General features: G+C 35.1%; 1 protein-coding gene across 1 annotated transcript; it reads right to left on the bottom strand.

The window, feature by feature from the left end:
* Positions 1–2,090: 2,090 nt before the first annotated feature.
* On the bottom strand, positions 2,091–11,524 carry cd302 (CD302 molecule). The gene is made up of 6 exons (XM_082175240.1): positions 11,359–11,524; positions 9,396–9,521; positions 9,193–9,303; positions 4,930–5,112; positions 3,296–3,319; positions 2,091–3,083 (listed from the first exon to the last, which is right to left on the bottom strand). Exons 1-6 carry the CDS (start codon positions 11,444–11,446, stop codon positions 2,881–2,883), a joined length of 735 nt encoding a protein of 244 aa, XP_082031366.1. The 5' UTR covers positions 11,447–11,524; the 3' UTR covers positions 2,091–2,880.
* Positions 11,525–16,364: the final 4,840 nt, after the last annotated feature.

Here is a 16,364-nt window from a genome sequence, read left to right as displayed (position 1 = left end):
GTCATTAATGCTTTGTTTATTTACCACAAGTGCAATACAAATCAGACTTTGTCTTTCTAAGCGTCTTCGTTCTTTGTTCCATCTTGTTGAGGTTTGGTGTTGTTGACGTGCCTGCAAGTCATTACTAATTCACCCAACATAAACATAAAACCCTAGAAATATGTGCAAGGTAAGTGCTTTCAGTTCCTGTCAACAACTGAGTGTTTTATCTATCTATGGGAATCTGTGCATAGAGGCGTATCGTTCTCTTATTCTGAACTCTCTCTTTACCTGTGCTGAGAAATGTGAAAAAACAGACCTATCCTGATCCAGACAGGACACATACGTTTTTACAGACATTCATATCATGAATCTAGCATTGAAACAAGATAAAGGAACAGGAAGAAACTGATTGCATATTCAATGAAAATGTCACCTCAACTTGTACATGCAATGCTCAAATGCAACTAACCATGCAATCGTGCATAGCATTTTTATATTATTTTAAAGGGAAGTTGAAAATATATCCAACACATACTCATATATTTTCTTGTTGATGATGTCAAGGGTTGTTTCAAACAATCTTTATGCACAAAATGCATATGCCACGTGTTGCCTGATTTCTCTGTTTACAGCAGGGAAGGGAAACTTCGGTCCTGCAGAGTTTAGCTCCAATCCTGATAAAACATCTATCTGTAGCTTTCTAGTGATCCTGAAGACCTCGATCAGCCTGTCCATGTGTGTTTGGTTAGGGTATGAGCTAAACTCTGCAGGACTGAAGTTGCCCATCTCTGGTCTACAGGGATCATTTCACGAGTAACAGCGTCCTCTAGTGGTCATCAGTGGCAAGCTTCAATGTCAGATGAGGACAGTTTACCGCTTACCCTAACCTTACCCATCACAACTAAGTGCCTAACCCGACCCCTGACCCTAAACCGACCCTTAACCTCATTATAACCTTATCCCTAAAACCAAGTCTTGACCCTCAAACAGGCCTTTAAAGGCTCTCAGAAACTGAGGAGCGGCCAAAATGTCCTCACTTTACTCTCTTTGTCCTCACTCACACGCGCGCACACACACACACACACACACACACACACGCACACACACACACACACACACACACACACACACACACACACACACACACACACACACACACACACACTGTAAATAAATTCAAACAACCCTTAAGACTCTTATAAGCCATATTTTAGGAGGATCTGTGTCATTTTCACCAGTGAAACCACGTTGATTTCAATGAAAAGACAATTATTAACATATAAAACAATATATTACAATATTTTTCCCCCTATTTAGGAAAGTTTTAGGCTTAGCTTCAGGTTTTGAGAAGGGCTATTGTGTTCTTCTAAAACCAGAAATGGTGAATGCACATTATTTCTAAACTGATTAATATCAAGTTATTGTGGCTTTTTGCATTTTCTGTAAAATGATCAGAACAACTATAACAGCACAAAACATCTCAGAATTAATCAAATCCATTGATAATACTTATTGATGTTGTTGCTTATGTTGTTTTCCCCACCAAAACAAAGCCACTTCCAGGATGATGATGATGACTAGCAGGATCCTATTGTGAAACCTATTGATTATTAACCTCAAATTGTGTGCCACTTTGGTTTAAATACAGATTATGATTTAATAAATCCTAATGCAGTAGCAGTCATAACATGACCAAACATGTGTAGATGAAGCAGCTGGAGATACAGAGAGAAACTGACACTTTCAGGGTAGAATAATGACAGTGATCTATAAAAACCCCAGAGGGCAGTTCATCCGCCCTCAATTAGCTGTCCTACTTCATCCCGATCTCTCTCTCTCTCTCTCTCTCTCTCTCTCTCATTACACAATACACATCCAGCACACAGATTCATCTGGACTCAAGCGTCTGCTTTTATATGTTTAGGAGCTTCTTTATTCAGCAACTAATTCTGCAAGTCCGTGTTTGCTGAGGTTTCATTGAGCCGCCGTTATGTGCTTTAAGTTGTCCTGAAACTGCTTACAACAGCATTAAATCGAAGCTCATGCGTAAATGAGATGAGCTCGTTTTTGATTGGTTGTATTCTAGGTCAGTAAAGACAGAAAACTGAAACGTTCGATGAATCTTTATTCGCTTTGAAAGACCAACAGTTGATTAGTTTCTCTTTGAGAAATGGCTTTGTTGTTCACGTATGGATACATTCATAATCATTCGTAACGATGCAGACACAGACGACTGTTAGTGGCAAATCCAAAATCATAAAAACAACAACGTTTATAAAACATTGTGATTGGAAATCAGGAAGTATCCATAATATCTAAAAACTTGAGGTGCTCATACAGTGACAAACATGTATTTGTAACCTTTCCGACTGAGAATAAACACTGGATAAAAATAAATCGGACAAAACTTCCCATTTAGTGGATCTCACAAACAGAAACAGAGGCAAATTTGGCACTCGCAACATTACAACACGATCTCGGTTTGATTTGAGAGCTAGATTTCACTGAATTACCACTTAATCTATAAACTGACCTGGATTATAGTACACAAGAATACATGGCATTTCTTGCCCTTTTCAGAGCTCGATAAAGATACTAATCTCACCAGATTGACACAATGCAGCTCAGAGGAAATATTAGTAAAGCAAAACGTGTCAATAACCAGATGGGAGAAAAGAAAGATGCTGTGAAAGGAAACCCCAGCAACTCTTTAATGGCATTCATACAGTATTTCCCCATTCCAGTCCTCCATTCCACCCACGAGAAAGAGATCATTTGAGTTACGACCGCCTGTGTGGACCGTAGTTGAGGAACCAGTGAAGAGGGAAGAGTTCACGATCTCCATAAACGTCTAACCTGGGAACATCATCATCATCATCTTCAGCACAGCATTGAGCTCTAAGGCATCTCCTCGATTTCTTCAGCTTCTACCAAGCAGGTCTGATCGTTGGAAGGGGATCTGAAGGGCGGGTGGTACTCGATCAGGTTGAGGATGGATGAATCCGGGTTGCTTCTTTGGTGAAGGAACCAGATCACAGCAGAAACCACCAGAATCAGGACCACACTGATGATGACCAGAGCTGAGAGGAGAGGACTGTTCTCTGGAGATGAGGAGACACAAAAACAAGACCATTTTACTCCGGTCATAATGGCTCCAGACAAATAAAAAAAAGCTGATTGAGGAACTAACAACATTACACATTTTGGACATTATGTGTCTTGATTGGAAAAAAATGAGGAAAACTTGTGTACAGGTATACTAGTAAGTACAGTATACTAGTAAAAAATATTACAAAAATAAGATCATACTTACTGGGTGGGCTTATCCAGACTGCCTCTGAGAAACAGATCAGAAAAATTGTGTGTCAAATTACACATTTTTATGGGCATTTATATTTAAAAATCAGATCAAAGCGGCTGTTGACAGACTCTTTGTGCATACAAAAATCTCACTAGATTATTACAATTAATGGCAAAAGTAATTTTTAGAAATGTAAACTGATATTTCCTACTGACACACTTCAGCAAAAGATATAAATAACTGGCTTATACTGGCTATATATATATATATATATATATATATATACAAATAAAAATAAAATAAAAATTATATATATATCTAGTGCTGGGCAAAGATTAATCGTGATTAATCGCATCCAAAATTAAAGTTTGTGTTTGCATAATATATGTGTGTGTACTGTGTATAATTATTTTGTATATATAAATACACACATATACATAATTTATATTATATATAAATATAAATAATTTATATAAAAATAAAAAAATCTTAAATATATACATGCATATGTGTGTATTTATATATACAAAATAATTATACACAGTACACACACATATATTATGCAAAAACAAACTTTAATTTTGGATGCGATTAATCTTTGCCCAGCACTAATATATATATACACACACACACACACATTTTTCAGGATCGTTTCATTAATAAAAAGTTCAAAAGAACAGCATTTATTTGTCATAGAAATCTTTTTTACATTATAAATGTCTTAAATATATAAATATATATATATTAAAATATCTGGAGAAAGCTCACTGCATGGTCAATGGGTGGATATATAACCCAAAAAACTAATTTTAGAATCATGATTTTTTTTTTTTTTTTATGAATGATTGAATGACTTGCTCATAAAGACTTTGTTTCATTACTGGATGAAGATTAACAAATCTCTTGAATGATTCAATGAGAAATATTTTTTTTAACAGTCACTTGTCGCCACCTACTGGTGTAACGATGTAATTGATATTATATTAATTTGAAACATCAAGTAACTTTCAAAAGGTGATTTACATCCGATAAACATCAGTATTTATATCCGAACTATAAACTTTTATCCCAGTACTTCTGTGACAATTTTAATTATTGTAACACAGAATAATGACAGTGTGTGGTTAAAACCTGTTTGTGACGCGGTAATAAGATTGCGATGGTGAGATTGCGATGGTTTAGCCAATAATTGTGGAGCTGTAACCAAAAGCATAATTTTTTGTTGTTGTTGCTTGAAATAAAATAAAATATCTAAAACCTAGAGCGTAAGCATCTCTTTTGTGAGAATAACTTTCATTTTGTGTATTGTGTATGTGTTTTTATGAGAAGCCAAAGGAGAATTTCCACATTTAAAGTTCAAACTAGTCGCCAAAGCAACATTTCTAATTTTCATTTAGTTAAACTTGATGTACTAAAATAAATAAAACTGAAAAAAAAGAAAATAAGAAAGAAAAAAATAACTATTAAAAATTACCCCCCCCCCAAAAAAAACACACAACAAAATCACTAAAACTTTAAAATGAAAAATACAAAACTAAAAACACAATTCAAAAAAAAAAAGAAAAAAAAATTATATATATATATATATATATATATATATATATAATGGTATCTCAGTGCTACTAAAATACCACTTCTGCACTTACTCGTCTGACACACGACCCCGTTCTCCGGCTCTTCCGTGCAGCTGATGTTTTCCCACTTCCCGGTGTTGGAGTGAAGAGCGACACACGTGTCCATGAGAGGCAGATCCGTGTCATCCGAGCCGCCGTCCTCCCAGTTATTATAGTGCAACACGCTGTTATCGTCATGCCACTTGAAGACATCTTCTGCAGAGACACAGTGAGAGAGTAATGCTTGTAATGAGACATATTTCATATAAACATTCTCAGTAAAAATAACAGGATAGCTTTCACTGTGAAATTTATTATTTCACAAGATCATAAAATCCTTTAGTATAATGTAAACACACAAGTTTGCTGTCGGGACTCAACTTGATCACTAAAGCCCACCTGCACAGCTTAATAATAATAATGAAGAAGTTATTAATAAATCAAAGAAATAAAGGTGGATATGGATTGGTAGCAGCTGTTTATATGTGTGTTGTGATTGCAAGGAGTTATGATTGACAGGATTAGGTCCTCCAAAACCTTAATTTAAAACTCTATACTCTATTATAAATAAATAAATAGATAAATAAATAAAAAAATAACCTATTTTAGCTGGAAAACAATGACATACAGTAACTTGTTAATCATTTTCAACCCAATTGCAATTCATTCTTTCATCTTCAACAAAACCTCACGCCAAATGTTTAGGTTTGACACACTAAAAGTACATGCAAATCCATGATGAACGAAACAACAAGGTCATTCAGATGATCAAAGTTCACATTGTCCTCTGGTTCATTGTTCAATAACTAAGTGAAGTCTTTGATCACGAAGCCTAAACAGTCTGATGCACACATGTGGCGTCTGGAACGTGTTTCTATAGTTTTCACATGAAAGCATCTGGACTCTGGGTGTGTGGATGATGTATTCTTTGAATCCGCCCCTAAAATAACAGGATTTCCTTGTGTTGTGTGACGACACGTGTGAAAAGTGCACTAGAGGAAAACAGCTCGAAACGTTACTGTGTGTTTACATGTACATTGTGTATGAACTAGCAATCTAACGAAGAGACTGAGCAACTTAAAAGGCCTATTTGTCATCATGTACTCACTCTCATGCCATTCAAACCCATATTATTTTTAGTTTAAGTGATGTCAAACCTGGCACAGCCGTCAGAACAAACACAAAAGAACAGCTTGAACATTCTCCCATGAAAGAAAGAAGTGTTTAGAACGACATGAAACTGGTGCCAAAATGTTTGCTTAAACCGTTTAAAACAAGAAAGTAGCAACTAATGATTCACTCATTTAGAAGTTATACAAACTGTCAGCAACACCAGGCATGTAATCCTCTATAACTAAACACAGACTGGTTAAGATTTTTCAAAGCACTCCTTTAACGGTCTGAACTTAAAGCACTGACTAAGCAACAGTCTGGTAAACAACTCTTTTCCACAGGCCCTGGTTTGAACAGATTAGTGGAGTTCAGCTGCATTCCAGTGCAGAGAAGCTGGACCACGTCCAATAACATGCTTAAAGGGGTGGTATAATGCCCTTATCACAAGATGTAAGTCTCTGATGTCCCCAGAGTGTGTATGTGAAGTTTTAGCTCAAAATACCCTACAGATATTTTTATATAGCATGTTAAAATTGTCACTTTTTGAGGGTGAGCAAAAACGCACCGTTTTTGTGTGTGTTGCTTTAAATGCAAATGAGCTGCTGCTCCCGGCACAGGGGGCGGAGCTTCAAGAGCTCGTGTCATTTTACCTCACACACACATGCACTGAAACTCAAGAATAAAGTAGAATCTGCACATAGCAAAAATTATTTACTAAAGAATTAAATGTGATTTACATAGTTAAGAACAAAAAGTATGCACAATAAAAAGCAATAATGTACAACAAAAAATATGCAAACATTTATATCTCTGTGTAATTTGCTTTAATTCTTTAGAGAATCCTTTTTTCCCTACTCTTTACTATTTAAATGATTAATTATAATTTTATTTATTTATAATTTATAATTTCACATATTTGAAATTTTACTTCTTAGGTGAAAACAATCCTTTAAAATCAACATTCGATTACCTCCATAATCTAATCTTACATATTTCCGAGTGAAACAGGATATTCAATGAGGAAAATATAATGTAAGGCAAGACTGATTTTATTCATGAAATTGAGCGGCTTTTGAAAAGTGGGTGTTAAGGCTCGTTCACATCAAGGACAATAACTATAACGATTTTGTTAAAGTTATAAAAAAATATTCTTCAAAATATTAAAGACTACACCACAACTATAACGATAATGGCACAGAGAAATTATATCACTGAAATCACTTTCAGAACAATTTTCTCCAGCTGATGAATAATTAAAACATTGACAGCCAATCAGAATCCATCTTCCTTTAAAGAACTCATGCATTTAAAGTGACAGGCGACAAAACTTATAAAAAACAGAACAATATCATCCGCTGAAGTTGACACTGATATAGTTATCTTATCATAATATATTTATCGTTCTTGGTGTGAATGTGCCTTTAGGGTTGGGCGATATGGCAAAAAAATTATCAAGATCAAATTTTTCATATCAGTCGATATTGATAATTATCAAGATAAATATCAAATCTTTATTTCTTTTTTTTTTTAAGGCAGATTTTTGCTCCTGAGTGAAAGTACAGATGTAAATTTATGTTCATTAACAAAAATAGTAACATCTGTTGAAATTGTAACAACCTCCTTTTTAAAGGGTAAAGTTTTATATAGTATTTGGATCGTTAACCACGGGTAAAACCACGCACTGCACCTCACTACCACGGTAAAAGGTTACTATACTGTTTCTATGGAATTTATTATTAAAAAACAGAAGCCTAAAGACATTTAGTATAATACAAATGCACAAAAACTGCAATAGCTTAGTAACAAAAAATACTGTAATTAATTATATTCCAATATCCCTTTAATGCATTTAATACGTTTGTAAACCATGTTTTCCGCCAAAATAAAAGCTTGATGTAAAAAATAAAAGATCATATTCTTATCTCTTTCAAATATAGATATTAGTACAAAACTAATTATGAAAGTTTCCTTTATTTTTCAGTGCATTTGTTTTACAATATATGGCTATTACGGTCATGGGATTAATATTATAACTATTATTATGTAGTTTGCTAGGACTCTTACGTGCTTTTCCCTAATCAGTGAAGTGACCTCGACGTGCGGGTTAGCGGTAGCATTAGCCATCAGGCAAGTGTTATTTACACTTAAATAAACACTTGTTAAATAAACTCCTGATGTACTTCCAAACTTTCCAATGCCTCGTTTTATGAGTACAGAACCTATTTGTACTACTGTAGAAGTTTGGTGCCATTCTGGGCATAAATTATTAGTGGGGTAATTTACGAGATGCATCATAGGATCCATTAGCGTCTGCACTAAGACATCCGGCTGATATCTCTAAATATGCTCTAACTTTAATAATGTTCAACCAAGGGGAAAAAAGGCTTCTTGGGGGGGTTTGGCTCGAGGTCATGGTGCAAAGGACCTTAGGTTGAAATTACTCCGAACCATCCCTTTAATGTCTACATTAATAATATAATACAAAAATCGATATGAATATCCCACATTTCTGCCACAATACCATGGTTACAGTTTGCGTTACTAGAGTAAATCCATGGTAAATGTAGGTGATTTGTGGATTGAAAAGCCTTCTAACAGTATCGTTGTTGCTCAACGTTTCTCCTGTTTTCCGCATTAGTGTTGTTGAGAATGTCAGCGCCGTTTCATCTGGCGTTAGATTAATCACAAGGCATTTGATTTGTGGTTTGTATGGGAGAACTCGAACGCTTCTCACTGAATCTCACAGCGTTGTTCAATGGTCGCGTGATTGAGACGTTCAGCGAGTAAATGTATTCGCTCTAAGCTCATGCTAGAGTGTGTTTTGAGCCGAGCTGATAAACGGTCCGTGGCGCGGTGATCAAACACGCAATAATTGTCACTATCATTTTATCGCCCAGTCCTAGTGTCACTTTCTAGAATGAAGGCTGATGGTTTGAGGGGAGGGGTTTAAAAGTAAAAGGGATTCGTGATGTCAGCCGACAATAAAATTAGTTTCAGAAGTGGAGAAGATTATTACATTTTGCTGAAAGATTATGAAAAAAAAAATGTCTCTCTAGAATAACACACACAGATGAAACATTCACAATAAGATATGGCATTAGGAAAGCAAATATAGATCATTCTGATGTTTAAAGACTTACATCACTAGGTTTTGAGGTGTTTCTGTATGAAAATTAAACTTACCGTCGCTGTCATAGTACATTCCCAGCCAAATGTTCATTTTGCCTTTCCACACAGAAGGGCTGTATTTAACGATGAAGTCATTCTCCTCAGTGCTTTTTACTGTCAAGATATCTAAAAATGTAACGGGAAGGTTAAACTCTATAATATAGTGTATAAAAACAATACACAAGTTAAGATTTCGCAAACTGCAAAAAAGCAATTACCATATCTTCCACACTTGTCTTTTGCATCTTCAAAAGTGTAGCTTTTGGCTACGTCCTCATCTCCATGGACGAAATGATAGCAGTTGAGGCCGAGCGGCAACCATGTTCGTCCGTCTGCAGGGCAGTCTGTACAGACAAGGCATTTTTTGGTTAACAGTTCAACAAGTCCTAACTAGGTTTGTACACAAGGTAACAAGTGATAAAAACGATCACTTCTATGCTAATTTGAGGTTTTGTTTTAACCAGAACAGCACACCGAACATCAAATTTGTCATGGACTGGTTTAACAGAGGTGTGGTTCGAATCCCGCGCTGAACAGTGCGAGTAGAACCGAAGGGGTCACGTTGGTGCCGTGACCCGGATTATGGGAGTGAGTTTTAGGTGGGTTAGTGTAACAGAAGCCAGCTAGTGCAAGTAAACTTCACTCCTTGACCTCAAGAGGAGCACTAGGCCGCGGTCTTTAGTGTTCTTGTTAGTGCACTCGCCTCCAATGCCGGTTTGAATCCTGCTCGAACCGGAGTAGAACCGGAGAGGTCACATTAACTGTGATTGTGTTATTATCATGCAGCATTTGGTTTCAGCGAGGACAGATTAAAAATTTTTTTTGATGTTTTGAACTTGAACAACAGTTCATAGTGATGTCTGTCAAACTCAAAAATGACATAAAAACCTCATAAAAGTATCTTAGCAGTAGTTCACATGACATATGAACTGTATTTCAAATGTTCTGAGACAAGAAAAATAGCTGTTGATGTTCTCAGATCAAAAATAGCACCAGACAATACGTAAATGACATGCACACTCCCAAAAAATATATGCTCTTCCTCAGTATTTTTGTCTTGTTTTCCAGTACAAATATCTAAACATTCTTAAATCAAGATACATTTACTTGAGATGCACAATGCTATAAGATATTAAGATTTATTTTCTGAAAAATGTATCCAAACTAAGTGAGTTTTTGCTGAAAACGAAAAATATACGAAACTTTTTTTCCCTTTAGAATGAAGTTGTACATTTTCAAATTCTTACTCCATTGGCAAATATATTTTCTTGTTTTAAGCATAAACTAAACCAAGCAACACTTAATATCTAATTAATTTTCCCCAGTAGGCCTAAATGTATCTTGATTTAAGAATGTTTGATGTATATTTGAAATGGAAACAAAACAAAAATAATTTCATTATTTTTACAGTGCGAGAACCAATTATGTTTTGATAATGACTTCAGAAGACTTAAATGCAGTATAGTGCCATATGTTGTATGGTAGCATACGGATTTGCGTAAGTATATGAATACATGATGATAGGATTTTCATTTTGGGCGAATTATTACTATAAACATTTAGAGGTTGCAAAACAACTCCTTGCAGATGAAAAGTAGAAAAGTATAAGTAAACAATACAGGTATTTCAATTACTTTAAAGACAAAGATTAAATTCATTTCAATGACATGCATGAAAAAAATTATTTCAGGAAAATCAAAATCAACCCGCATATTTCCAGAAAGTTCTGTCACTGTCACCAAAAACTGAAACAACGTGAAAGAAAACTTCAGAAAGCTCATTTAGGAATTCACGCGCCGAATCATTATAGTTTTACAGTATCGATAATTATATGACTACTAACTAATGGTATTACTAACAAAACAACGTTTATGTGGAGCTTCCCCTTTCATTTTTAGAGCCTGACTATTTTTTCCCCAGTCTTGCTAAGATAGTAGTCAAAGCTCGTGACATTGTGATGCAGAGCGACTGACACGAAGAGAAGTTTGACGTTCCATTTTAGAACTTTCAAATGTAACTCAAAAGAAACAATGTAACTGTTTCTCGTGGCGAGAACACTGGAGATCTCAGATGAACTCTGAAGTTCACTCCTGTTGTTTTGCATCGCCATTAAAACAAACAATACAGTAACGAGCTCCGCGTTAAACGCGTGACAAACACTCGCTAACGCAAACTACTCACCAGCACTGTCTTCTCCTCGCGCGAAACGCCACGTAAGAACAAGAAGAACGGTGTAAAACACTGTAAAATGACGAAAACTGGACTCCATGTTTTCAACACAGTGCAGATATCATGGCTGAGCCTGAGCCTGAGCGCTGAACGCGTCACACACACACACACACACACACACACACACACACACACACACACACACACACACACACACACACACACAGAGACAGCACGCACGCACAGTGTCAACAATAACTTAACTTAGTTAGTAGGTATTAAATGCATTGTTTCTAGTTTTGTAATGGTATTGCTACTGCTATGTCCACATATAGCTAATCTGAGACTTTGTGCATTATTAAGTTTTACAGTATTACTGTATATTAAAGCACAGAGAGGTGACCGATGACCTTTCAGATATTATTTTGGCACTGTTAACTAGACTAAAGAGCCTCTAGCCATCAAATCCCACAGGAATGTATATACGTGACTGCAACAGTGAACTCATACCATCATTACACTCGGATAGAACAACCCGTCTGACTGAACACAGAGATGACACCTTTATTTGTTTGCTTTTAAGTTCATTTTTAAAGTGGCGTTGTTACATAATAAAATAATAATAATAATAAATACATCAGAAATGTTGATTCTTCTTAAATATGAAAATGTATTCCCAGATGTTTACCATTTTGAATTAAATGTTTAAAATGAAATAAGATGGCAATGTCATTAATTATACCATAAATTATTACATTTATTCACGTTAAAAAATATATATATACAAAAAATTGATACATTTATTCATGTTTTCAGTTAGTGTTATAACCCACCTCAGTATTGCCATTGAAACAACACTAACTTACACGGTTTAGGAATGTGTTTAAGATTTTAGAGGAAACTTTCTTATATAAACTTTAATTTTAAGCAGGCACACATGGAAATATTATGAATATTATATATCAAAGTCTGAGAGACATAGTGCAAAAATGAACAGAGTTACAGTTGTTTAAAGAAATGAAACAATCTCTCACTCCCCAGACGTCTGTGGAATAATAATAATAACATTAATAAAATAAGTGTGTGATCATTGCCAGCTCATCGTGCTGGGATGTTCTTCTTCACATTTTTAAAGAAACGTACAGTATTGTGGGGATAGTCAACTTTGTGAACCCTTTTAGGTGCAGTATGTCTTTAAAAACCTGTACTCAGAACATTAAAAGCAATTATTATAATGATTAACTTAATGATACATAGTTACTTCAATTTTAAACTTATTTAGTTAGTTGCCAGAGCAATATTTGGTGTGGATCTCAGATGGTCCTGTAGATGGCGCTCTCGCTGCATGGACTGATGCAGCGCTTCTTAAAGGGCAAGTTCACCAAAAAATGAAACTATCACATAATCCCCTAGGACCTAAGTGTATTATATGACTTTCTTCATTCATCTGAACATAATCTGAGTTATATTAAAAAAATATCCTGGCTCTTCCAAACTTTATAATGGGAGTGAATTGTGGCCAAGTTTCTGAAGCTCCAAAAAGCGCATCCGTCCATCATAAAAGTAATCGGCTCTAGTGCCTTAGTGCTCTAGACGGATTATAGCGATGATGCGGATGTCTCAAAGGCCCCATTCACCACATTTTGCGACATTTCTTTTCTTTTTTTTTGTTACTAAATCGTACATATTTTACGAGTTGCCCAATGCATTTATTCTGGGCACAGTGTGCAACACCTGCTCTTCCTCTCTCATCTCCTTCTCTCTTTCTTCTCTCACTCTCTTTATCTTGAATAGCCTATCTTCCCTTCCCCAACGCTGAGCTTTGATTGATGCAGTCTTTGCAAACTGATTATTTCTGTCAGGCGCTTAAAGGGATACTCCACTTTTTTTGGAAATAGGCTCATTTTACAACTCCCCCAGAGTTAATCAGTTGAGTTTTACCGTTTTCGAATCCATTCAGCCGATCTCCGGGTCTGGCGGTACCACTTTTAGCATAGCTTAGCATAGATCATTGAATCGGACAGGACCATTAGCATCTCTCTCAAAAAAATGACCAAAGAGTTTCGATATTTTTCCTATTTAAAACTTGACTCTTCTGTAGTTACATCGTGTACTAAGACCGACGGAAAATGAAAAGTTGCGATTTTCTAGGCTGATATGGCTAGGAACTATACTCTCATTCCTGCGTAATAATCAAGAAACTTTGCTGCCGTACCATGAGTCCAGCAGGCGTAATGATATGACACAGCGCCTGAAAATAGGTCTAATTAGTCCCGGTCACGTTGGAAGTTACCGAGCTGGGGACTATTTAGCGCTGCGTCATTTCAGGTCATTTTTTTTTTGAGAGAGATGCTAATGGTCCTGTCCGATTCAATGATCTATGCTAAGCTATGCTAAAAGTGGTACCGCCAGACCCAGAGATCGGCTGAATGGATTCGAAAACGGTAAAACTCAACTGTTTAACTCTGGGGGAGTTGTAAAATGAGCCTATTTCCCAAAAAAGTGGAGTATCCCTTTAAAACTTCTAATTTAAAACAACTGTTTCGCCTCTTATCTCGCACTGTATGCCCGTTACGTTAACATTAACGCTTCAGTGAACGACGTTTTGTTGATCCATGATTTACCACCAGGACTCATATTTCCACTGAGACCTACAGAGCAAAGTTCAGATCATTTTTGTGTTGTGATTTTGCATTAAAGATTCTTGTAGCACTTGTTCTGCTAGTGTTTGATTGCCACATTACATCATGAAACTGAATTACACACCCAGTCTCTCTTCAATGCTCCAGTTTTTCAGGATGCACAGCTTCTCACTGCGTTTAGTACAGTATCAGTGACAAACCTTCATTAGGATGGTTCATTTAAAGATTTGTCTGAATAATTGTGCAGTCTGTAGTGTGATATTGATTTCCCGTATCAAAAAGAGTGCCGTAAACTCAGTTTAACACATTTTACTGTTTAAGTCTATTCCTCACAATTACACCTATTTTACTTTTACAACTATTTCTTTTTTACATTTACTGCTATAGTTTGGGGACAAAATTGTGAACTAGGATTGAACTAAATCTAAGAAAACCTTCCTTTGAGGATGCCCTGGATTCATAAATAAAAATGTTTTTTTTTATTTTTTTTTATGTATGTGTGTGTGATTATTGTGAGCTAAAACTATAAAAATTTGTTATCGCCAATTGAAATAAATCAGAAAAAATTATATTAAAATAGATGAAAAACAAACTTAAATGAAAACCAGAAATGTTGCTTTGGCAACAAACTGAAATATAAGCTGAAGTACTGAAATGACTAAAACTAAACAAATTTATTAAAGCTAAATAAAAATAGTAAAACAAAAACTAATTTACATGAAAAAATCTAAATGACTAAAACTTCAAATTAAATTTTAAATACTATATAAATAATACTAAAATAGTTTTTTTTATAATAATTAAAATGCATAAAGGTTTTCTTCAGGGTTTTGGGAAGTCTATAATATTATAATTAACTTCATATAAAAACTGTGTGTGTGTGCGTGTATAATATGGCATTCTACCAGAAACGTACATTATCTGTCCTTGAATTGTTACAGTGAATAAAAAAGTATTTCATCCAAAAATTTCTAAAACTGGCTCATAGTTGATTTCTGTGAGTTGTTCTGTAAAGGAATATGTCATTCATTAGGTTCTCAGATATTTTTTTCTTTATTAAAAACACTTTTGAAAATTACAAATCCTGTCCATGCCCTTGTCCTCAGCCAAATTGGAGCTACAGCTTTCATAGTTTTGTTATGCTACAAACTGTTATTTAAAAAAAAAAAACTCATCAATAACAAGTTTAAGCTGTTATCATTCACATCAACTGATCAAAAACATAAAATTATATATAAATTCTACAAATAAATTCTATTTTACAACTGTCCCCATGTTTTGGTCAGTCCTGTCACGTTTACATAAAACTCTACATAAAATGTGTGAAATACACCTTTAAGGGTATCACTCAGAGGAAGTGACATCATTTGACCCAGGTGAAGCTTACATTGATTAAGGCTGAATTGTTTCATTGAATTGTATGATTTTAAGCTTGTTTTTGTATGTTTTTTTTTAGGAAGACGAGCTAAAGGGTCAGGCCCTGTCACGGTTAAACATTCCAGAAAATAATGAAAATGTTTTAAATCCAAAACATGTCTAAAAAGGTTATTGAAATTCCTTGCTTGCATGTTAACAGTTTTTATGCTAGCATGCTAGCATGCTGAGTAATGGCAGTTTACAATGGCCAACCGTCAGGCCCTGTCACATCAGGCCCTGTCACATTCCTGTGTGACACGGCCTTACAAATTAATGTTATTGTTCTTTTTTATTACATTTATTGCATATGTTATGTATTTAACGCATGCAATAGTAAAATGAAGGCCAAGGTGCTTGATTTTTATACAACTGTGGCCATGGAAGTGATTTAAACACCTAAATTCAATTATTTGGAGGGCTGTCCCAATACTTTTGGCAATATTATGTATGTCCTTGGCTGAATTTTACCATAGTCTAATATTACTTTAACATTAAAATTATAATAATAATTTAAAAAAGAAATGCCAATCAAAACTTAAATAAAGAACACAAAACATAACTTTTTCTGCATCATCAAAATCCATAAAGTCAGTCCTGTCACAGTACCGTCAGTCCTGTCACGCCATGGTCAGTCCTGTCACACAGGAAATTATGATAAAAGTGTACTATTTGAGGAAATATTAATTAATTAATCTCTTTAACTGTGTAGATGAAGGTGGGGGTATATATCCACTACTATGTTTTTATAAAAATCTCCTATGTAAAGGTAGTTATTTTACAACTATATGAGTGCCTGCGGGTATTCTGTGATTTTGTGTACTACAGTTGACCGAAAAGTTACTTATATTTCTTAAAGGAATTATAAAACCATGTTAGATACAATCAGGGACATGTGATCAATAAGAAAATGCTATCTGTATCAAAGAAATTCATTAGGAAACCATTCTAACATATACAAAT

Source organism: Leuciscus leuciscus (assembly GCF_965113295.1).
Source record: "Leuciscus leuciscus genome assembly, chromosome: 7".
Classification (NCBI taxonomy): Eukaryota; Metazoa; Chordata; class Actinopteri; order Cypriniformes; family Leuciscidae; genus Leuciscus; species Leuciscus leuciscus.
The sequence above is the reverse complement of the archived record's forward strand: the minus strand, read 5'-3'. Positions and strand labels throughout refer to the sequence as shown.